This window comes from Melozone crissalis, unplaced genomic scaffold, assembly GCF_028551555.1.
Source record: "Melozone crissalis strain CALT ecotype California unplaced genomic scaffold, PUWL_Pcris_2 ptg000016l_1, whole genome shotgun sequence".
Classification (NCBI taxonomy): Eukaryota; Metazoa; Chordata; class Aves; order Passeriformes; family Passerellidae; genus Melozone; species Melozone crissalis.
The window spans coordinates 42,921,501-42,945,252 of record NW_026535794.1 but is presented as its reverse complement, the minus strand read 5'-3'; the positions used below and the strand labels follow the sequence as shown (position 1 = coordinate 42,945,252).

The 23,752-nt window shown below is 37.4% G+C and overlaps 1 protein-coding gene across 1 annotated transcript in view; it reads left to right on the top strand.

Moving 5' to 3' along the window:
* SNRK (SNF related kinase) overlaps window positions 1–23,752 on the top strand; it is a 39,803-nt gene that overhangs the window by 5,624 nt on the left and 10,427 nt on the right. Inside the window, exons 2-4 of the mRNA XM_054274303.1 lie at window positions 4,913–5,010; window positions 6,322–7,015; window positions 21,377–21,518. Of these exons, the coding sequence (XP_054130278.1) occupies window positions 6,427–7,015; window positions 21,377–21,518 (731 nt within the window). The 5' untranslated portion in view covers window positions 4,913–5,010; window positions 6,322–6,426. The remainder of the gene's footprint in view (window positions 1–4,912; window positions 5,011–6,321; window positions 7,016–21,376; window positions 21,519–23,752) is intronic.

Genomic DNA, 23,752 nt, shown 5'->3' with positions numbered 1-23,752 from the left:
TCCTTATCTAAGAAATAAATGTGTTTTTTAATTGATGATATCCAGAATCCTGCGTTGTATCTTTTACATTTTCTTTTTCTCATGCATTTGATCTACTTCAAAGTGTCCTGCTCTTAGGTCATGCAGGCTCTCATCATTTTCTATTATGAAATTCTGTTTGTAACTTTTTTCTTCTCAAATCTGTAATAGTGCTGCCCTTCCCATCCTCCAACATTTTGTTGGCCCAGGAGCAATGTTTTACCAAGTTTATTGACCTGCCAGATATTTCTGCTGCTGGCTGTTTACTGAATAATGGACCTTAGATTTGAAGAATTCTTGTTGGCATTTTGCTTTTCTTCAATACTAAGAAGAGTTAAGTCTAGACATGAGTAGCTCTAATGCCTGCAATACATTCTAAAATGATGAAACACATTTCATTAGGGATTTCCCAAATGTTTAGAATGGCCAAACTTCATCAGCAATTAATGCCTCTTGTATCTTTTCAGAGCAAAATTCTACAGACTGTTTAAAACTAGGGAGTACAGTTAAGTTTTGCAGGTTAATTCTTTTTATGCTTGTAACACAGCATTACTTGATAACTCTTCATCATGATCTCCATCATTTTAGAGGTAGTCAGTGCTGAATAGGAGAGAGAGTAGAGAGGTTTCCTGATATATCTTGACATGTCAGTAACACAGTATGGGCTGGACATGGACCCTGATGCCTAACAGGAAAATGAAAGAAGTGCATGTACACCTTGAAAAAAATCTCCTGTAGTGTTTTATCATGGAACTCACTGGGAGCAAGAGAGTTTATAGGGTTTGTCATCAGTGAATGGGAAGATATGTGTGTGTGCTGTGGTGCAGTCACATAAAGTAGAAAATAAAGCTTTAGAAGCCATTGAATATATACCGGCTGAGTTGTAACACTGCTGCCTCTGTGAATTGCTTTCCTCTGCCCCCCCAAAAACGCTGCATGTACAAAATGTTTGGCTGTAGGGTGAGTGTAGATTGCCATGGTTTCTTTGAGTACCTTTGAGTGGTAGTTGTGAAGGCCATAGGAACGTGGAGGAAGAAGGGCTCTGCTGGATCATGACACCTGTATGCAAACAGAAGGAGAATACACTTTCCTGGGATACTGACTCCCATAGTGAGTCTTGAATACTCAAGAAATACTGGGTACTAGGAGCTTCAGAAGTTGGAAATACGCTGGAGGAGTTGCATAATGACAAGTTTTCAGGCCATGTGATATGCATTGAGTGTGTGTTTTTCACATGTCACTCTGGCAATGCCTTTTGCCTGCTTCTAGTGCATTGGTGCTCCCTTATACCAAAAGAAATGTGATAAAAAGTCCTCTGGGGGAAAGCAGGTTGGTACATAAGTAAAGCTGTAACAGTGCAAGTAGTGGGTCACATAGTAACAAGACAGGCTGTTTTTAAAGGTTCATAGATTACCCTGTAAAGACATCTTACATTAGGATGGCAGATAAAAATTGGGAGGAAATATTGGAAAAAAATATAAAAAATTATACTTGCAGTTTGTTTTACTGAGTTAATATGTTATTCAGATTGCTCTCAGATTCCTATGATTTGTACGAATTATTTTCAGAGTGAAAGAAAAATTGCTTCTGAATCTCCACATTCTGTGTATGTCAGATTTTGTATTTAGTGTTTCTAGGAACACAATCAACATAAGTCTTACCATCAACATACAATTATATAGTAAATAAATAATTGGTGTAGATGCTGTTACTTATCTGAGACATAAGAGAGCAAAAGGAGAAGCAGGGTAAAACTTTATCTGGTGGATGTGTATAATGTGTTCATCCACTGAAGCATCCATTCTAAACTCCTGTTACAGAAAATGAAAGCATGTGCTTTTACAAAATGATTCATCTGATCTCTTAGGCTATCTGCTTTAGGGTGCAATTTGTTTTATCACAGACTCTTATCTGTGTTGACTGAATCTCCATTTATCGTGAAGGGAGACAGGAATGGTTAGCTGTCTGTGGACAGACAAGTCCCAGTGAAGATTACTTCAGCTTTTATGTCTGTTGGACTGATGATGCAGGGAAGTCTTTGCATTGATAGTTTTTCAACATTTTGTTTAAATGGGACCGTGAAGCTTCATTTTCTAAAGTAAGCTAATACACACATTAGGGTAAGATGAACTAGGCTGGTCTTACATGCAGTGTGTAATCTAATGAAACTTTTTGAATAGGGTGAATTGCTTAAAGAAAAACTAGTGTCTGAAACATGCTCCTTTTTCTAAACAGATCTATTCATCCATCTTTTAAAGATGGTTGAATCACAATGCTGTTGCTAAGCTTTTTAATAGGATGCATGTGATATTACAAAACAGCTCCTGCAGATCTCCATTAGGGGCTGTTTGCAGTGTTTTGTGGGATAGGTATATGAGCTTCTGTGGAAAGAAGGATCTGTTCTGAATTTATTTACTGGTAAATGTCTACACTGCATAAAATGAGTATTGGGGGCGTAGCTGAGTTCTGATATAATTAGGGAAAAATGCATTTTTAGAACCATAATTAGCCACGTGGATTAAGCGCTGCTAATGGTTAGTTAACTCACCAACTAGAAAAAGCAAACTAATGCTGAAAAATGAACTTATCAGGGTTTTAACATAATGTGAATGAAAAGACAGGTAAATATTTTCTGTGATATAGCTGTCTTAAATGCTTTTTTGCAGGCTGTCATTTGGCTTGCTGTTAACAAGTGGCTGGTGGAAATTTTGCTTGTTGTCTGCTTTAGTTGGAATTGCTTCACTTGGGAAAATGTTCAAGAGATCACACTGTAAACTGGATCACCAAAATGATCCATCATTAAAAGTAATCCTGTTTTGGAGGGTAATGGCAAAACTAGAGGCTTGTGTGGTTTCATCTGTAGTCAGCCCCAGAAGTTGTACTGTTGTAACTAAGGAGACAACAACAAAGGGGCTCAAAGAGGCTCTAGCTTGAAATAGTGGATCCTTAAGTACTGTCAAAATTCTACTTTCTTAGCCTGAAGAGAAACTGAGAAAAAGAAACTGCTCTGAAATGTATTGGTATGGCAACTGTGCTCCTTTAGATAGCATATTTAAATTGTAACCAAGGCTTGTATCTATATACACCGTGACATTTTTTGCATCCACTTCCTACTACTGAACAATTCTAAACTTTTGTACTTTCCAACCATGTGTTACATCTGAGATCTCTGTATTTAGCGGGGGGAGCTTCATCTATGCAGATTTATTTTAAAACTACAGTTAAGGGTTAGTTGGTCTGTTATTGTGGAGACTTTAAGTTAAACTGTTAATGAATTTGCATTAATTTCGTCACAGCTAATGGGGCTGCAACATTAGTAAACATAGTTTATCTTCCATTTCAGTAAGCTCTTATCCTATTGATTACTCTCTGATATATTTCTCCATTGCTTAAATGTAACTGGGTTTTGCTGGAATTCTGTTGACAGGTTGATTTTTATGTGTATTCTGTGATTTAAAGTTAAATCACTTGTTGAGCTTGTACAATGATGTTTGAGAATGTGCCAAGTGAACAAAGTAATGAACATAAATCTTTCCTTACTGCTGAGTGTTGCAGTTGAATTCAGACAAGCTGTCTTTAATTTGTGTGCTCCAGTTCCCTTTAATTTCTTTAATCTAGAAGCAGTTAGGAGTCAGATTAGGATGCTGTGGAGACAGCAGCACTATAAAGCATGTTTGTGTGGGGGGTTTTTTTATTGTTGTTGGGTTTTTTTAAATGCTGGCAATCTCTTCAGGAGTGAGACTCTGGAGTTGCACGACCATATGGGGCACAGCTGATTAATATATCCCCTTCTGCTTCATACAGGCTAAGATTAGGTGGTTTATGTATGTACATGGACTGGTTTTCATTAGTGTTCATTTTGGGGTTAGGTCAGTATGATGGAACATTACACAACTATAAGGCAAAGTATTGCTTGGAAGCATTGTTAGTGTGCAGTAGTAGTGAAAAAACCCTCAAAATGGCCTAAGAAAGTAGAATAGAACAAACCAGAAAATGAGTAGAGATGGGTGAGAGGAATGCTAAAGCCTGTGGAATAACCTCTGCAAAAGGATTTATAGACTAGGATTAGAACAAAATTGAGTTGAAGCTAGGAAGGGAGGAAACTAATTCTGAGTTGCTTGAGGCAAGGTAAATAGAGTATGATGGTTCTTGTTTTGGAACAGATGGTGAATGAGAAGATGCACAAATTATCAAGAGATTAAAAACAAACAAGTGGAAGTGGTTCTTCTCACAGCACATAGTTAAGTTATTCAGCTCTGCTGCAGTATGTTCTTGATGCTAAAAATTCACATGCTTTAATAAAGCACCTGCCCAGTTTCACAGGGAGGGGTGGGGTAGAATCCATCAAGTGCTATTAAACACAAACCCACTGCTCTCAGATGTAAAGAAGTTTTTGAGTCTCTGAAAGATAAGGAGAGTTTTATTGTTTATTGTTGTATTTGCCATTGTATTATGTTGTTCCCTCTGCATTCTGTAATAGTTCCTACCAGGAAGGAGAGTGGGCATTTAGCTTAATGTAGCTTGCTTTAATTCAGTTTTGTGCTTTTTCGAATAAGGATGGGATGTTGTTACATGGGAATGGTAGGGGAAACTCTGTAAGATGAGCAGTTTGTGAAGTGTTGGGAAGCAGATATGCCAAACATCTTCTAGTGGAGTGGTTTTTGAAAGAGCATGTGAAGCATAGTGCTTAGTAGCAGAATAAAAGGGTGCATACAGCAACACAAAACCCAGTGAAGTTTGTTGAAGCTTGATGAGTATCTTTAAAGAAACACAAAACCCAAAACCTCAATGTTTACTTTGTGTGTTATTGTATTAATGCTTGTTGTACTTAACCCTATTCCTTGTCTGGGTTATGACGTTTTGGAACTTAATTGATTTCATTCAAATTTTACAGGCGTGGAGGTCTCAAACTGAATTCTATGGGTTTTGTGGAAGCAGACAGCTGGATAGAGAAGAGGTTGTACCATGGCTCCAGCTGAGAGAAGCAGTAAGGTGAGCTTGTTAAACATCACAGAATCCTCATAGGACCCCCAACCTTGTAATTGAATTCATATGAAACCAGGTTCATTAGTTTCACTGTCTGTGAAATAACTTGTTTAGCAGGGAGTGTTTTTAATCTAATGCTTATATTTCAACTTGAGAATAACTAATGTAAGGGGCTGTTTGGTTGCCAGCTTCCTTTTCAAAGTTTTTCTTTTTGAAGTTCAGTTTTGAAACTGAAAATATATTCTAAAGAGCTGTTTTTTCTGTATTTTAGAGTTGGCAATGAGCCATCTAATTTTCATATTTCTAAATGCTTTGTACTCAAAGTTGGAGAAATGGTTAGCTTTTAGATAGCTACAGTTTTTTTTTAAACCTCAATCTAAGTTAACAATACAGGAAAAAATTCCGGTAGGTTTTGTATGTAGAAAAACAAAAAAAGACAATGGGACATTAAACCTTCAAAACTAGCTTTGAATATGAATATTTTGAAAGTTTGGTCTTGTTTGCTTAAATGCCAAATACCTGGTTAGCAGGAATTCACTACACAAAAGCTGAACTCTTCTTCCCCTTCTCCTCACTCATTCCCAGGCCTGATGAGCATATGCAGCCTACCTCCAAACTTTTTATCACCAGTTTGTGTAACTTCAGTCAAAATATTTAACAACAAATTTTATTTACCACTGAGTGCATCCAACCCAAATGTTTCATTTCAGCCTTCAAAGCTTTGTTCCCTTGCTGTAATTACAGTATTGATTGATAATGCTTAAGCTAATTAGAGTAACACAATTAAGTATTGTATGTCACTTTACTAAACAGAAAGCTGTTAAAAAGGGGGAGGTAAAAGTCCCAAGTCATGCCATCAGAACTTTGTATTTAAGCTGTTTCATGTGCAATATGAAGGGATGTGCCAAAAAAGGGATGTGTTAAGTATGTTCCTCTTGATATTCTGTGCTGCCCAGCTGTTTTATAGTGTATCTGGAAAAGTTACAGATTTCAGCTTTGCCAGTTTTAACAGTCTTTATAACATTGAGTTCAAGTGCTGCTTGAAAAGTTTCTGACTCAAGACAATGAAGGCCACTGAATTTGTGACAAGTTTTCATTATTGAAGTGTTAAAACTCACTTTCTTCAAGCATACTGATAATGTGATGTCAGAAATCTGCAAGTTAGCACAGCCTGCCTTACTAAATCCTTTGCAAAAATTTCTGAAGATGATTTCATAAATAATCTGTAGTAATGTGCTAATGTAACCTGGGGTAATTACAGGATAATCATTTTGCTTACTTTTATACAAGTATGTAATCTTGTCTCTTTGCTTTTAGGTATGCTTGACAGTGATTATGGACTATTTATTTGCATCAGATACTCTTATATGAAAATACCACGTTTCCAAAGAGCTTAAATATTATTTCATCTTCTGAAACAGAATGGCAGGCTTCAAACGAGGATATGATGGAAAAATTGCAGGATTGTATGACTTGGATAAAACTTTGGGCAGAGGCCATTTTGCTGTGGTCAAACTTGCTCGGCATGTCTTTACAGGTGAAAAAGTAGCAGTAAAAGTCATTGACAAGACCAAACTGGACACTCTTGCCACTGGACATCTCTTTCAGGAAGTCAGGTGCATGAAATTAGTGCAGCACCCCAACATTGTGCGGCTGTACGAAGTGATTGACACCCAGACAAAGCTTTATCTCATCTTAGAGCTAGGGGATGGCGGAGATATGTTTGATTACATCATGAAACACGAGGAAGGTCTCAATGAGGATCTGGCAAAAAAATACTTTGCTCAAATAGTTCATGCTATATCCTACTGCCATAAACTGCATGTAGTTCATAGAGACTTAAAACCAGAGAATGTGGTTTTCTTTGAAAAACAAGGACTTGTGAAATTGACTGATTTTGGCTTCAGCAACAAATTTCAGCCTGGAAAGAAGCTCACCACAAGCTGTGGATCTCTTGCCTATTCTGCTCCTGAAATTTTACTTGGGGATGAATATGATGCACCAGCAGTGGGTATGTATGTCTGCTTTGAATTCAACCAGTAATCTATAAACAAAAATACCATTATCTTGTACCTCTGTGTTCTATTTCAAGATAATGCCAAATATGGAAGGCAGCTAATTGGCAAGAAGCAATATAACCTCAATGAGCTGTGGATGAGGTCATGCTGGAGCAGCTCTGTTTGGAGGAGATACTCAAACATTCTCAAATATGCTTTAAAATATTTTTGTATGAAATGGTGGTATTGTATAGATTGTAATTATTTTTTAAAAATTAATAATAATGTGGATGCAATGAGTATATTTGTAAATACTGTGTTAGAGAGAACCCATCATATTTTCTGAAAAGTTGCCTGTTTCAAATTTATTTTTGACAAGACCCCACACTCCCTTGCACCCAGCCACGAGTGACTTTCTTTGCTCAATTTAGCCATGTAAGAATAGCATTTTGAGCCCAGGCTGCTTACATGTTCTGCTGCAAGGTGGTGGGAAGCCCTGTGTACCAAGTACTAACTCAGCTATCAAAGGAGGAGACAGGGAGTTAGGTTAGAGAAAGCCTCAACTCCCTCTATCCCACATCTGCCTTTCATTGTCTGAGAACCAAAAGTAGTGGATGAGTTCTCAGTTGCTCCTGATTGTGTAAAAGAAATAGTAATGTGTAAATGAGTCTACATGTTTCTAGCTGCAAAGTGGAGTGTGCAGGGTACACTGCTACATGTAATTCTCTTGCTGTCTCTCTTAGGTCTACTGCTTATTGTAGTAGAAGTAATTTAGAGTCTTTTTAGAATAGCTGTAAACATTGATGGGGTCACTGAATATTGTCCTGCAGTCATAGAGATTGCCTAAATCTGTTAGTTGAGGTACAGCTCACTTCCCCAGCAGGTGTAGGCACATATAATTGCAAATGGTGCTCCAAGAATATCCTCTGGTAGCCAACATGCCTCTTGTTTTTATCTGATACTTTCAAGGGTGTTACAGCACCCATTAGGACTCTGTACATGGCTCTGTGTGTTTTGTTATGTTTTATAGTAGTGACTGTAGTGATGGCTTAAATTAAGGCAGAGTTGTCCAGGTTTTTGCTAATTTTCCTGAGGTGAACAATCAGCTAATTTTGTGTGCTGACAGGCACAATGCTGAACTACAATTCTTGCATTATTTTTAAACATAAATATTTTTAGCTGTTAGGTAAAATATTTAGGTTCTTTGCCTAAACATTTGAATAGCACTTTGTGGCTTCTGTCTTTGAACAGGTATTGTACTCTGGGTTTTCCAGACTTGAAAGTACTTTCCCAAGTGTGCTTTAATTAGGAATTTTGGATCTTTGTTATCTCTGGGTTTGCAAATTGATGTTGATGCTACAATGGTACTTTACAAAATGATTTCTGTTTGGAGTCAGATGATTCAGATGAGTTGGTTCTGGTTTTATTAGAGGCAAACTAGAGCTCCTAACTCCTGAGTTTTTCTGTGTTCTCTTATCTCCTTTTGAGAATTTCCTGAAGGATGAGTGTAACTGGCAGCAGTGGCCTTCAAAACTAGATAGAAAAGTGCATTTGTTAATTACAAGTTATACAATGTCTTATATGAATTATTTCTTTAAAAATGGAATAGCAGTCAAATTTTGGAGGGTGAGCAGAAAATTAGATTTTGATATTGCTGCCCAGTTGAAGATGCTTGGAAAAAGGAGGTGTGTGGAGATTAATGGGGGAAGGGCAATTAGGAGCATTATGACCAGATGGTCCAGACTGAATTATATAGTTAACAAATCATGCTTTGGACCTCTTAATGATAAATGTAATAATGTTTGTTAGAGGACTTTGTAAGCAGTTAGGGAGGTAAACTTCTGAATAGTGCTAAAAGAAAAATTTTGAATGGATTCAGAGAGAGAGAGGTCTGGTTAATATGGTGTGTATCACATTAATATGATTGATGTGAACAGTAGAAAAATTAGGAAAAAATTTAACTATTTAACTTATAACTAAGGATGCCAGTTATCTTCTATTTCTGAGAATATTTAAATATCCCTCCATGGTTAGTTCTTGCTTACTTATTCCCCAGTATGCTGTCTCAGCCACTGGATGCTTCAAACTTCTATCCTAGTTGAGCAATTGCAGTGCTTGTATCCTAACATTTTAGTGGCATATTTTTCATCACTTTGTAATGCACTATGAAATCTCTCTGAAGTACTGTCAGTTACCAGAGTAAAAATACCAGAATTTACTATTAAGATTCCAATAAGATGATGACCTTGAAGGGTCTGGAGTTTCCTTTTCTAACTGTGGGTAAAAAGGTAAGATACACTATACAAATTTTCTAAATATGATTTATGTATTTTAAATACAAAGATCATGGCGGGGGGGGGGAAAATAGGGCCTTTTTTAAAGCCCTCTTTCCCCCAAAAGGAATCTTAAATGTAGGTTTAGGAAATCTATCACTAAAATTGTGATTATGTAACTGAGAAATGAGCTTCTGCAAACCTTTCTTAAACTTGAAAGATAAACTTTCATGCTAGGATGAGATTCTACTTGTGGGCTAGGAGTATGTATAAATTCAAAAATAGAAATTTTCAAGAAAGAAATTTCATCAGTTACATTCTGATGCCAGTAATGTGCAAGGTGTGTATGTATAGCTTGAAATAGTGGTGGAGTGCTGTGAGCTCATTCAGCTGTTGGCTGAATGGGGCTATTAATATTGCAATAATAGTGACTGCCAATGGCAAAGATCCTTCCACCACTTAGGATGAAATTACATTACAGCTGAACCAATCTAAAAACTTATTCCTTAGTACAAAGGAGGTCGTGCTTTCCCAAGTGCAGTGACATGGTCATGCCCCCTTGTGAGCATCTGACCACTTGAAATCTAACTCAGTTTACTAAAATGACAAATTGAAATGGATTCCCCTGCTTACACTCTGTGCATATTAAAGTACCTTTGCATTCATTGTGTTTTTAAAACCCCATGCCTGTTCTTATTTATGCAAAATTATTGCAAAAATTATTGGAACTAAAACTGATCAGGGTGTATGATGGGGTTTTTTTGGCCAAAGAGTTTGCCACAAATGTGGCTTTTTGGATCTCTTATGAATAATATTAGAATGAGTATATAAAGGAAGATTACTTACATTTTCTTTCAACAAACAACTGAAATATTTAGGGCAAGTCTTTATTCAGTTTTATGCTTAATAAAGAGAATAGAAAAGCTTGCTTTTTGAAAACAACTGTTTCAGCTAGTTGAGGATTAATCTGCCCTTTGTGATGTCACTTGAAAGTTTGCACACTTGAAAAGAGCCTAGTTAATTTAGGTCTCTCATTTCCTTTTGTGTTTAATGCTGTAGTTAAAATGATGCAAGAGGAATATTGGGCAATGATCATATGTTCCCAGGGCTTGTCAAAAAGCTGAATGAGTTAGATAATGACAAGTTCTGTTGCTTGTAATTTCCCATAGTTTTTTCATACTTAATTAAAATTTGTTCCAATCAAAGTGAGAGGCTTGTTGTTGGACATAAAGTTCATTTCTTAAATCAATGGCTGTGCTACTTTAGATCACAGTTCTGTCTAGAGCAGTGGTGTGCTACCATGAGCTCCATCAGTATTTAAAAGTTGATAACCACAGATGAGAAAGAGCTGTGTACTTCTGGTACTACTCTTCCTTTTGCTCTACCACCATCAACAGAAATTGGATCATTAAATAAACAGAAATCCTCTTTCAGAGGAGGGCAGGTTCTATTTTAACTGCTTGGCATCTCTACAAAATGTGAAGTGCTGTGTAGGCTACAGTAAGACATAGACACTTGTGATAAGTTCATGTTATTGTAGTTGGGTATTTTGCAAATGCATGGAAACATTTGCAGAGTAAATTAATTCTTCTGGGGATGAAAAATGGGCAAATTCAGGTGGTAGCATTGGGATTTTGTATATTTAGCACAGTTGAGCACTGGCCTTTAGAAAAGCACTGTAATACACAAATAACATTGCAGTTACCATCACAGTTACTTGGCATTGCAGTTTGTCATCACAGCAAGACGCAGAGAATGGTGGCAAGATGTTCCTCATAAAAGACACGACTAACGAGAATATTGTGGCTGCTGTAGCTCAGTGCTACTCAACTGGCACTTTGTAGTCCAAATGCAGCTTGCTGCTGCCCTGGAAGTTGCAGATAACTTTTGCTGCTTTAGAAGTTAGACAGGGGCTTGCACAACTCAGACCTGGATATCTTCTGTCAGTGTGGTAAAACTACGTATTCATTACCTGGTCATGTGTTTTTGATTGCAGAAGGAAACAGGGGCCTTGTTATACAGACACTCTGCTTTCCTGAGATGGTGATACACTGCCTTTAGACCCACTTTGTGTCTGTTGGAATGAACCCAAATTATTTTCTTTCCTTTTTGCATCAAGCATTTGCAAGGGCTTTTTACTTTAGTATAGTGTTGCTGGAGTGTGCTTAGTGTTTCCAAGCTTCAGCCATGTTCACAGGGTGCTTGAGCATTGCCAGCCAGCCCCAGAGACCCTGTCTGGCCTGTGTGGAGCTGGTTTGGATGTTCCTGGGTGTGTATAACACTTTATTCTCAAACTGAATGACTAATGTCAACCTGTGGCTATATATAGTAACCTTTTGCACTAAAAAACTACTGAATATAAGATTTGACTGACTGGTATTATAAAAGAAGGTTGTAAGATACTTGCAGATCATAAACAATATTGAATAACTGAGCATACCTGGCAGCATTTTGGAGTTTGAGTATGCTCAAAATCAGATTATAGCCAAGTTCTCAGCAATTAGAAGCATTTCTCTGCTTGTTTGGTTTAGAAAATCTCCCTTGTCGTTGTTACATTTCAGCACTTCAGATCATTTATACTTAGATACAGTATGGAATGATCTTGAGGCTGGAAGGGCACTGAAAGTGTTGTGATACTTGGCTGCTTCCAGTATAAGGTGTGCCTCCCCTTCTGTTTTGCTTGCATCAGTGCAGAGCTACCCCTTCTCCTGTCTCTGCTGTATGGCTGGCCCTTTGATGAACTGACTTATCAGCTAACGTGACAGAAAACTGACAGAAAAGCTGTTCTCTGCAAGCTTAAACTTCTGCCAGGTTAGCAGAGCTGCTTGTTCCCTTAGGATGGAGTGGAAGAGGTACTGCACTGGAAGGGAAGGGAAGGAATCTGGAGCTTGGAGAAGAGTTCTGGGGGAGAGGGGTAGGACCTGTCTCTTGAGTTAGGAAGTTTAGGTAATACCAGCTCTGCCTGGCTCATTTACTTTCCACCTTCTGTGTAAGAGAAACTCTTTTGACTGAAATTCATCATCATTGCCAGTCTATTTTTAGGAGAATTGTACACTCTAGTTCTTGGCTTCAAATGTTTTTTGAAGCAAAACAGAAGGAACTGATGTGAGTATTAGGTGTATTTTGTTCTGCTGTATTCTCTAGTGTACTGGTGTTAGTGGCCAAGCTTTTCTGCTTCACTTTGCTTTGCTGTGTATCTCATGCTGCTGAAAAAACTGAGTCAAATCAGAAATTAACTTTTTATACTTTTTAGAAGGGGCAAACAGAATGAATTGGTTGTAGAACACTTTTAGAAAGTCAGAGTCTTGAGGATAACAAAGTATTTATGTTCTGCAGCAAATTGCATGCAAACAGTGAAGTTTATTTTTAATGAAATGGGAGTTCAGTTTTCATGCAATTTGCCATCCTGTGGTTCTTTTTTTTTTCCCATCAATCTAATTACTGTACTGACCAGAAACTATTTTTAATGCTTAAAATTGAGGCAAGTATTGGAGCCTTGCATTGGGAAGTGAAGCTTTGATATGATAGGCTGCAGTGAACAATGGGAATCTGTGATCCTGATAACTTCTCAGTAAATCTGAGCAAGCTAATATTTATCAAGTATAATTTATGTTCTGTTCTGGATTACTTTATGCAGAAGTTTCCATTCATTCACCAGTAAACTGCTGGGTGAAACAAAGAATAATTTATCCATTTATCAAAGAATAATTTATCCATTTATCAATTTATGTTACTGCTATATCAGCTAAACTGTAATTTAAATACAGAGATACAGTCATGTTGCTGTGTTCATGGGAGAACTGTTTTCATAGTATTTCAAGCTGCTGTTGTGCAGCAAGGTTTCGTTATGATGAATACATCTCCACAGCCAGGAAGCTTAATTTCATCTGTCTTTCAAACATGTACTCAGATTAATTATTTCCAGCCTGTGGCTGACTAATTTGGCAACACAGATCTGGTGGGACCAAAATCAGTGGTGTACTACCTAGTTATAAACCAGATGCCCAAGTTTTGCATTCATGTGTAAAGCTGTATTCAGATGTTAATTTTTTCTAAATAAAGTACAAATTATGCATTATACAGCTAAAATGTGTAAGAAAAGATAGTTCATCCAAAATCATGAAGAATTTTTAATATACCAGAAGAAAATTATCTTTATATACCAAAAAAATAACAAAGTCATTGCAGTGAAACATGTGCAATAGCTGTATGTGCTGTGTAGACTTTGATATGTCCAATGATTTTGAAAACATATTTTATAAAGAAGAAAACTTCCTTTTATTTTTAACTAATTATTATTGGGTTTTATTCTGGCTAATTATTTTCTGGAGGAGTAGTAGTGGAATTCATGCAGAAAATGTTGGTTTAGTTTGTTTTTTTAATATAGATTCAGTAACTTTTTGTGGCTGACCAACATATATCAAAGGAGATAGAATATATTTTTAAATGCAGAACTGATGATTTGGAGTAAAACAGGCTATTTTGGAATAAAGGAAGGCATGTGTTCAGTAAGACCTTTCAGTGGTGGTTTTTTCTGTTAAAATACTGAAACTTGAGATGTATTAGTAACTAAAAAAACCCAATTGTTTTTATTTTAGTGGTTTTACTCAACCAGCAAAACCCATGCTATGGACTTCAGGGAAAAATCATGAAATCATAGAATGGTTTGAGTTGGAAGGAACCTTAAAGACCATGTATTCCCAACCCTCTGCTCTGGGCAGGGAACCTCTCACCAGAGCAGGTTGCTCAGAGCCCCATCCAGCCTGGCCTTGAGCACTGACAGCAAATGGAGCATCCATAACTTCTCTGGACAGCCTGTGCCTCACCACCTTGACAGTGAAGAATTTCTTCCAAATATCCAATGTAAACTTGCCCTCTCTGTTTAAAGCTGTCATCAGCCTTTGTCCTGTCACTCCATGCCCATGTGGAAAGTCCCTCTCCAGCTCTTTTGTCTCTCCAGGACCTTCTCTTTTCCAGGTTAAACCACCCCAGCTCTCTCAGGCTGTCTCCACAGGAGAGGTGCTCCAGCCCTCCTATCATTTTCATGGCTTTCTCTGGAATCATCTTCATGGCTTTCTCCCTGCAGCAGCTCCATGTCCTCCTTATGTTGGGGCTTCCAGAGAATGAGTACTGGCTGCCAGACTGAATGAGAACAGGAATCACTTCTGAAGATAAGACTTAGTTACTGATGATTGTGTCTTAGTCAAGGGAAATAACTTAGAACAGACTGTTTCATCAGACAGATAAGCTAATTAGGGAAATAATTTGCTAAATGCCATTTGCTATTTATGCTCTTTTTTTGGAGGGACAGGAAAGGAAAAGATTTCCCTTCATTCTCTTGTCTGCTATGTGTACTAATAGTAATATAGACGGGATTTTTATTGCTATAAAACAAAGAAAACCCCCATTCTGAATGTTAATTAAAAAAATGTTAGCCTTGATTGTGGATGGTTTCTTCCTCAGCCTTCAGCAAGGGAAAAATAAATGCCATTATAGAAAGACAAAAAAAGTTGGGTTAACAGATGGTAGCCTCTCTAAGAACTGGAGAGGTCAATATACAAGTTTATTCAAAGCCTTTTTCATTAAAAATTAAAGCATGAATGAATAGTTAAATCAGCTAAAAACTGAGTTTCTCTGAAAAAGTAATCCTTGTTCTTTACTCTTACACTTGAAATTTTACTGGTCCAGTTTCAGCATATTCCATTTTTTTCGGTAGTCTTTGCACATGCCAGTGTAAAAATACTTGTGATATATAGTAATGCTGAATTCTTTTTTCACAATTATTCTCTACCTTCTCACTACTGACTTTATGCAAGGGATGCAGCTTTTAAAGATTTTTAGCTTATACAGGAGTGGAAATACTTCTCGTACTCTCTTTTAGAAGCCCAAATATATCAACAAGCACCATTGAAATGATTCACTGGTATGATACCAGCTTTTATCTTTTGTACTGTTGTATATAATGTTTTATCACTATTTTTAGTAGAAGTCTCATTTTCTGCAGTGTTTCACTTGTCATTTGAATTTTTACTCTTAAATTGTGTTTTGGTTCTTCAGACAGTTCTGTGAAGCTGTGCTATACTTTGAGTATTCATTCAGCTTCCCTCAGCCTATTCTGTGAACAGGTTCTTGAATTCCAGCTTGTAACAAGCATGCTTGGTACTTATCCTTGTGAGCTGCCAGCCTGTACCTGCTCCTGAGCCCATCACAATTCCACCCTCCAATCCACATGAAGTAGTTCACATCGGGGTTTTTGTGTCTTGAGCTCAAAGAGCAGACTGCACGTCTCAGTTGTTCCCCAGCCCTGAACATGCCCAGAGTGCAGAGATACTGATGATCTTACATAGATGTTTTTCCTATTTAGCTTTGCATGCAAGAACTAGGTATTGAAGTGCTGGTGTGTTGAATCTCTTCTAAGGCTTGCATTCAGCAGGTCTCTATGGATTGGGCTTTCTTCATGAAATGTGCTCTGAAGAGGTAGCAGCAGCAGGGGGAACATTCTTCAGTGCCTTAACACAGTGGTTAGAGTGACTGCCCATAATCCTGGAAATTGGGGTCCATTTCCACCCTTCTTTTATCCACAGTCTGTTTGTTGACAAAATAAACATGTAAACACCTCTGTCATCTCCATAAAAGTGGGTTTGTTTCCTTTTAGCTTAAGTGGCTCCTAGTAGAAAATAACTATAATGTTCAACTGTTACAGTAAATCATGTGAAGAGAAATTTGTAAAACTTGGCTAAATTTACTCAATATTACAAGTCACGTTTGAAGAAAGAGACTTTATGTAGAAACATACATCTTATCAGATGAGCAATATACACTGTAAACTGTTAAGCAGTTCTAAATTTAAGTTAGGAGGGAAAAAATCAACCCTTTGCCCATCAAGGTCTGAAATAAACAACTTCAGTACGTAGACTCAATTTACATTATGTATGTAAATGCAAATATGTCTATTCCAAAATGAATATGGATTTTTCATTGCTTAAAATCACAAGTTCATATAGCATATATAAAGTGTGACAGATGTCTGACTGAGGAACAGTAGGAAATTGAGGGAATATGAAGGTATCACTTAAGTTGTAACTTGCTGAAGTCCTAAGTACTTATTTTAGGAGTAAATCACAAACTTCAGAAAGCAGTAAGTGACCAATGAAATGGTGAAGCAGATGGATATGGATAACCTTTGTGCAGTGTGCAAACTTGAACGTGACAGATGTTTGACCACCCCGTGTTCAAGACAGGCGTAGCACAGATGGCTAATGTTGTAACTTGGTTTCTATGGCAGTGACTTCATATTATGCAAGGAAGTTGCATATACACAGCCCTGGTTGTCATGGTTCATGGTCCTTTTCTGATTATTTAATGACTTGGAAAACAAAAAAAATATATTCTCTACTGCAGCTAGTTACTACTGCTTTTATTCTTATTTTAGTCTTTGTCATAGCAATGACAATTTCAAGTTAACCAATTTAAAGGCTAAATTATATCTTGAGATCTTCACAGGACTTTTGAGAGACCTTAATTTTTGACTACTTCAGAATAGAACTGTGCCTTCCTTTACTATAACAACTTGAAGTTTTGCAGATGATTAAGAATGCTAAATGCATGCAGCATGTTGGGCCTAATTCCTGCTTTTCCATCAGTTTTCTAAAGAGCACACATTAGATGACCTTTGAAAGACAGAAATAAGCAGTTTCCATAAAGCCTTCATCTGCTAATTGCTAGTTACTAAGAGTAGAAAAATAACTTGAAATTGTGAAAAATTATTGTCTGAATCTGCACTTTAAGGGTGGTCTCTGTAACCCTTCTCTTCCTTGTGTTCCTTCAATCAAGGGTCTCAAATCTAGAACTGGCACTGGCACTGAGTATGACAGGACAAAGTTCTGGTAATGAACACTGTTGTGCATGGCTTTGTGTATTGCTTAGGGAAATAATAAAATTTGGTAAATATAATAAAGTAACCTCTGATTATCCTTTACTAACTTCTCTAAGACAACCCTACTTAAAGATCTTGCATCTTTCAGCTAGATTACACTATTCTGGAGTAGAAGAATTCTCCAAAATTAACTGTGATTATTACATTAAATGAGTGAACAAAAAATATATATTTAGAGAACAGAGCTATACATTTAAGTGTTTTTGCAGTATATTTTCAAATTTTTGAATTTGACTGAAAAATGTGCAGCTGTATTAACAAGAGCCTCATTAAAGGTGGCATTGCATCAGTCATCTGGTTGGTTGGCTTTAGTTGCATGAGGAGTTGCAAACAATTGATGTGGTCTGGTTAAGCTGTGGCACAGAAAAGGGACAAAGAATCAACCCCTTGTTTGGAGAGTTTGCCTGTGAGGGGGCAGGACAGAACTCTTGAATGTGTTCTCTTAGTACACCTGCAACATCCAAATGGCTCTGCTTCCAGAGATGAGAGGCTTGCTATAATATGGTATTGCAGGGCTTGTGAAGGTGTTGCTAAGATGACATCTGTCGTGTGACATAACAGGGTCTGCACTAAGCCTCCCAGTAAATTTTCAGTGTTACATGTGGATTAGATTTCTCAGGCATACTCTTTTCTTGCTTCCTGGTTATTAGTAGGCTTTTAAGTTTTGCTGAGGCTGCTCAGCTTTGTCCATGACACTGCAAGCTGAGTCATTTTAGTCACCTTGGCTGTAGGTGCAGTGAAGTTGATCTTTTTACAGCTGCAGCTGTAAAAATAGGCTGAGAATAAAAGCCATGTAATTGTTTCTGTCCAGTGTTACTTCTTGCTCACATCAGAATAAACATCTGCTATGCTGGCAGGATAACAAAATACACATTTGTCAGAAAAGTATAATAGCAAACTTTGCTTGGAGTTTATAAGAGTGAGGTAAAGTGTAGTTGTTGCTGCTCTTGTGCTCTTCACTGAGAGGCTAAGAATATCTACATAATGTGCCACGGTTAAATGGTATTTAGCACTGTTTTTAGTTTCTAAAAAACTTTTTCTGCATACACATTATGCCCTTTTAGTGTATATTTTTTGCATTAAACAGAATTAGTGATATAGTGAAACACAGTAGCAGTTCAGTGCATGATGTATATTTCATTATTAACCAGAGTTTATATTCTATTTTCATACAGCTGTGTTAAAATGATCTCATTTTAGTTTTTGCAGCTCTTCTTATCTGGAAAGACCTATGGGTACAGACTACAAAATATAGTAACTAGTGAAAGAAAAAATACACAAAATTCTCTGTTATGTGCTGGCTAATCAGTAATTACTGTTTTATTTGTGAAAACATAAAGGTTGATGTTTAAAGGACATTGCATAATGGCAAGCAATAGCGGTTTGGGAGTTTTTGTTTGCATTTAGACAATCAGTTGGGTTTTGCTTCTAAAAAGGGCTTTTTATTTTTATGAAGTAAGTGTGCATACATGTTTATCTAAATAACTTTTGGAAAACTAAAACAGCACCTGTTATTACACATATCCTTTCAAATTGAAATATAGCAAAGTGTATGCATAGCCCAGAGAAGAAGCCATGTGTGTAAAATAAAAAATAAATTAGGAGGCTGCCTTGTAATGGAAAATACTTAACTGTAGATTCAGCATCTGCTCAGTGCAGTTGAAACTTCAAGGTCTGGTAGAGTTTTCTGTATATGGTAATTTCATGGAACTTTAATTCTCGTTTTTGGTTGCTGTCCTTTTTTCAGGACTGTCTTACTGTTTTTAAGCTTGATTTCTTACAGTTTAATTAGATTGCTCCCCTCCCCAGCATTTTTTTTTCTCTTGGCTTACATTTAGCCAGTATGTATTGCTTTATTATAGCAAATGTAGTTTGTAATAATGAATACTGTGGGGACTCTTGTAAAATACTTCATGGTGAAAGAACACATGAAACATTCTATTCTTTTGTGGGGAAGTATTGAGCAGAATACTAGGATAGTACAAATCAAAGCATAGATCTTAGGCAAAATTAAAAAAGATGACTGGTCACAGAAATGCATAAATTCACCTGTCTTTTGTGCTTGTAAAAACCTCATGTAATCTGTTGTGTGATGGGAGGTAGATAATACACCAAAACTTTTTGGCTGCGTGGAAACTAAACAAGCAGAAAGACAACAATTAACTTCACAAAATTAAATGTGAACCTTTTAGGTGAAATTGCCTCCCTGTCTTGTGAGGGCTTTTAAAGTCCTGCATTCCTAAACATCGCCTTTCTAGCCTCAAGTTATCCAAGTACTAAAATACTTACTGAATCTGTAAACATGGTGATGGTCATGCTGAATTTGCAGGTATGCATGATATGGTGTACCAGCCTTAAAATGCTGAGTACCTACAGGATTGAGGCTCTAGTGAGCATAGCAGAAATCCAATAATTGTCTGAGTTTAATAGTATACACTTAGAACAAATTAGAGCTCTAAAGAAAATTACCATGTAGTGTTCTTATTCCCCTGTCAGCTAAACCATAAGAAGAATAGGTCATAACTAGGAAAATGAGTAAATGTTCTAGGGATGAATCTGTGTGATTTACTTTGTTAAATAAAATTGTAGCCATCCTTCAGCATGAAATGCACGTTGAGTATTTTGAATGGACAAGATGCAGTTGAGTAGGTAGTTTATGTGGATCCCTCTTGCAAGTCTTTCCAGGAAAAAGCTGGTGTGCTCTGTGTCCCAGATCACTGCTGGCTGCTCTCCCCTCTTCCTTGGGAGGCGCCTGCCCAGTCATTTCTCAGCTGTTTGGTTTTCCTAGGTACAGATCTGTAATGTGTTAAGGGTTTAAGACCCAAAATTGCTGCTGAAATTCCCAGAGCATGGAGTTGTAGCTGAAGTTTAGGATCATGAAGATTTTATTAACCATATATTGGAGAAAGTTATTTATTTTTCTGCTATATGATGCATTTCTTAATATTTATGTGTCCTTTATTGAATGCAGTGACACTCATTAAATATTTTTTCTTAGGCAGGCTCTTAATAAGAATTTGAACTAAATATTAGCTATTACACTAAGCAGAAACCAACTACAGGGCTTCAATGTGCCAAAGTGCTTCTTTTTCATCTTTTGGTATGCCATTCCACTGGGGAGCAAGAGAGTTGTTAAATGTTTATTTTACACAAACAGGAATTAGAATGAAATAAGAAGAGTCCCAGAGTGTAGTAGAAATAGATGTTAATTGTTATGTTTGGATATTTTTTAAAAAACCTCAGCATCCAAACCCACTACTGCACACTTTGTAGTATCATTGGTATAAGAAGCTGGTTTTACATAAACTAATTTAGTTACTGTTGGAAGTGCCAAGTTTTAAAGCAACACAACATCACCGAAGGAAAAACATAGCAAAATCAGTCTTATTGAAATAAGTGACTTTCTTTGTAATTTCTTACCTCATTGAGTGTAGGTGGGGGTCGGTCTCTTTCTCCAGGCAGCAACTGACAGAACGAGAGGACACAGCCTTAAGCTGCGCCAAGGGAAATTTAATTAAGTTGGATGTTTGGAAAAAGTTTTTTACTGAAGAAAGAGTGATAAAATACTGGAATGGTCTGCCAGGGGAGGTGGTGGAGTCACCATCCCTGGATGTGTTTAAGAAAAGACTGGATGTGGCACTCTGTGCCATGGTTTAGTTGAGGTGTCAGGGCATGGGTTGGACTTGATGATCTTGAAGGTCTCTTCCAACCCAGTGATTCTGTGATTCTGAGAACCATGTAAACAATACAGAGAACAGTTTATGCAAGTCCTTGAGAAAGGAATGTGCTTTGAATTCAAATCTCTTGAATAACCTGTGCCTACTTGTTATCAAAAGGGTAAGGAATTCTTGCCTTCTAAGTGACCAGATTATTTTCAGCTTTATCTAACACTGCTGTCAAAAGTGTTAATGCATCTCAAACTGTTATGCGTCCTTGAAGTAATGAATTTTGGGATTTTTCCCCTTCAAAAACTGTAAAAGCTGTCAAGCAATGGAACTACTGTATTTTGTACTCAGTGGAATTGTAATTTCCATAAGTAATGCTCATAATGAAGAGTGCAATAATCACCCCAGTATGCATTTTAAGAATATTTCATGGGTTGGATGGTAATTATGTCTGTATCCTGAACAGTTTGGGTTTTTTAAATATGTACTTTATATTTGCAGATATATGGAGTTTGGGGGTCATCCTGTTCATGTTAGTCTGTGGACAACCACCATTCCAAGAAGCAAATGACAGTGAAACTCTGACTATGATAATGGACTGCAAATATACGGTGCCACCTCACGTGTCCAGAGAATGTAAAGAGTAAGTAGAGTATTAAACAACTTGGAAGCATCACAGAAGTGGATTTGCATTACTTTTGGGACTTCCCCATACTATATTATCAAGGTATAGAATGTTCCTTGATACTCTTCCTTTTATGTCTCTCAGTTGTCATGCATTTTATAAAGAATTGAAAAAATTACTCACTACTGCTTGGCTTTGGCCAACGCTTTGCGTGGACAAATTACCAGGTGGTGTTGAGATTATTCTGTCACAAGAGTTAGGAATGTACTGCTGCTTATCAATTTCTGTCCAAACAACAAGTTACCAAAACCTGTCACACAGCAAGATTTGCTCATCTCCTACTGAAATTGCAACTCCAAATTAACATCCTAGGCTGTCAAGGGAGAAAAATATTTGGTCTGGAAATACCATATCCATTTAGGAGTCACAATTCCTTTTGATGTGTTTTTCTGCAGTGTTCACTGGAGCCTTTTTATTGATATGTTCCAGTATTTCCCATGCTTCCCTATTGGTTAATGACCTTCAGGCCTTTAAATATATGTCCCGGTTGCATCATTTAGACTATTTTATAATGTTTGTTGGGGTTCTTGAATCTGCAGTAGATTATCTTTTAATTTTCAATACAGAGAACCAGATGCCTTTATAAATGCTTAGAAAATACATTTGATTCAGTCAAAAAAACTAGAGCAGCATCTAGAATTCTGTTACTTACCAAAGAATGAAGTTACAGCTGTGGTCATGATGACCATTCCTTTCCTTACCTGTCATCTGTGCAGTCCAGGAGTGTGATGCATAACATGGTGAGCAGCATCTTGGCCTGCATCAGCAGCACTGTGGCCAGCAGGACCAGGACAGTGATTCCCTGTGCTCAGCCCTGGTGAGGGCACATTCTGAGCCCTGTGTTCAGCTTTTGAGCTCTTAAGAAAGACATTGAGGTCATGAATTGTGTCCAGAGAAGGGCAGTGAAGCTGGGGAGCAGCTGAGGGAGCTGGGGTTGTTTAGCCTGGAGAAGAGGAGGCTTGGGGACACTTTACTGCTCTCTACAACCACCTGAAAAGAGATTGTAGCCAGGTGGGGTCAGTCTCTTCACCCAGGTAATAAGCAATAGGATGAGGAAATGACCTCAAAGTTAAGATTGGATATTAGGAAAAATTTCTTGTCAAGCCTTAGAACAGGCTGCCCAGGGAAGTGGTAGAATCACTGTGCCTGGAGGTGATGATGATTCAAAATAAGTGTAAATTTGGCACTTGAGATGGTTTAGTGGTGACATGGTGGTGCTATTTTAGTGGCTGGACCTGATGCTCTCAGTAGTCTTTTCCAACCTTAATGACTCTGTAATTCTGTGCTGGTGTTCTTGTCTTGTCATTAGCACCCTCCAGTAACATGGAAAAGCTGCTCTGAGCTTGAAGAGCTTCACATACAGGAAGAGGTTTAAAGTACAATACAGGAAGAGGTTTAAGAGGGAGCTCTTATCAGTGAATTGTATCGAATCAGTCTCTTGAGATGCTGCATGGTGAGGCCAGGAACCTTACCTTTTGCAGCCTTTTGCTTAATATACTTGCTAACAATGATTTGCTTACATGTCCAGATCTGCTTTCTCTGTACAAAGCATGAACAATTTACAGCCAGTTACCCAGGTCCTTTATAGGTTAGGTTTTCTAAGGGAAAAGACTCTGGGAATGCTTAAACTTCCTTCTTGGAGTGAAAGCATTTGTGGATTGAGATCCATAAACAAGCTTCAAGCAGGAGGCACATGTACTGCATTTGTGACATTTTACTACAGGTGTAGCTTAAAAAAAAGTCAAATTAAATATGGAGTTTGTTCTCTTTCTGTCATAATATTAACAAAAGCAAAGAAACTTAAGGGTCCCATGTCTCACCCTGCCTTTCCTCTTGGTAAGGAAAGAAACCACAGCTAATAAAAAGAAATGTGACTTTTTTTACTATAGAATTTTTAAGAAGGTTGGATTAACCTCCACTTCTTAAATCTATACATCATCTCACACAGGGGAAAAAAGCAAACAAAAAAAACCCATTAAAAATTGTGATTAACTGTGTGCCTTGTGTGTGGCCTTGCAGTCAGAAGTTGCATGATATAGCATATTCAGTGGAAGAGAAAGCACTGTATGAGAACTGGAGAACATGTTGGAGCAATAGAGTTTCTTTGTAACCTTGGCAACAAAACCATATATCCATATTTGTTGAGCAAAGCCAAAAATACTTCCCCCAAGAATCTTCCATGTATAGTAAGT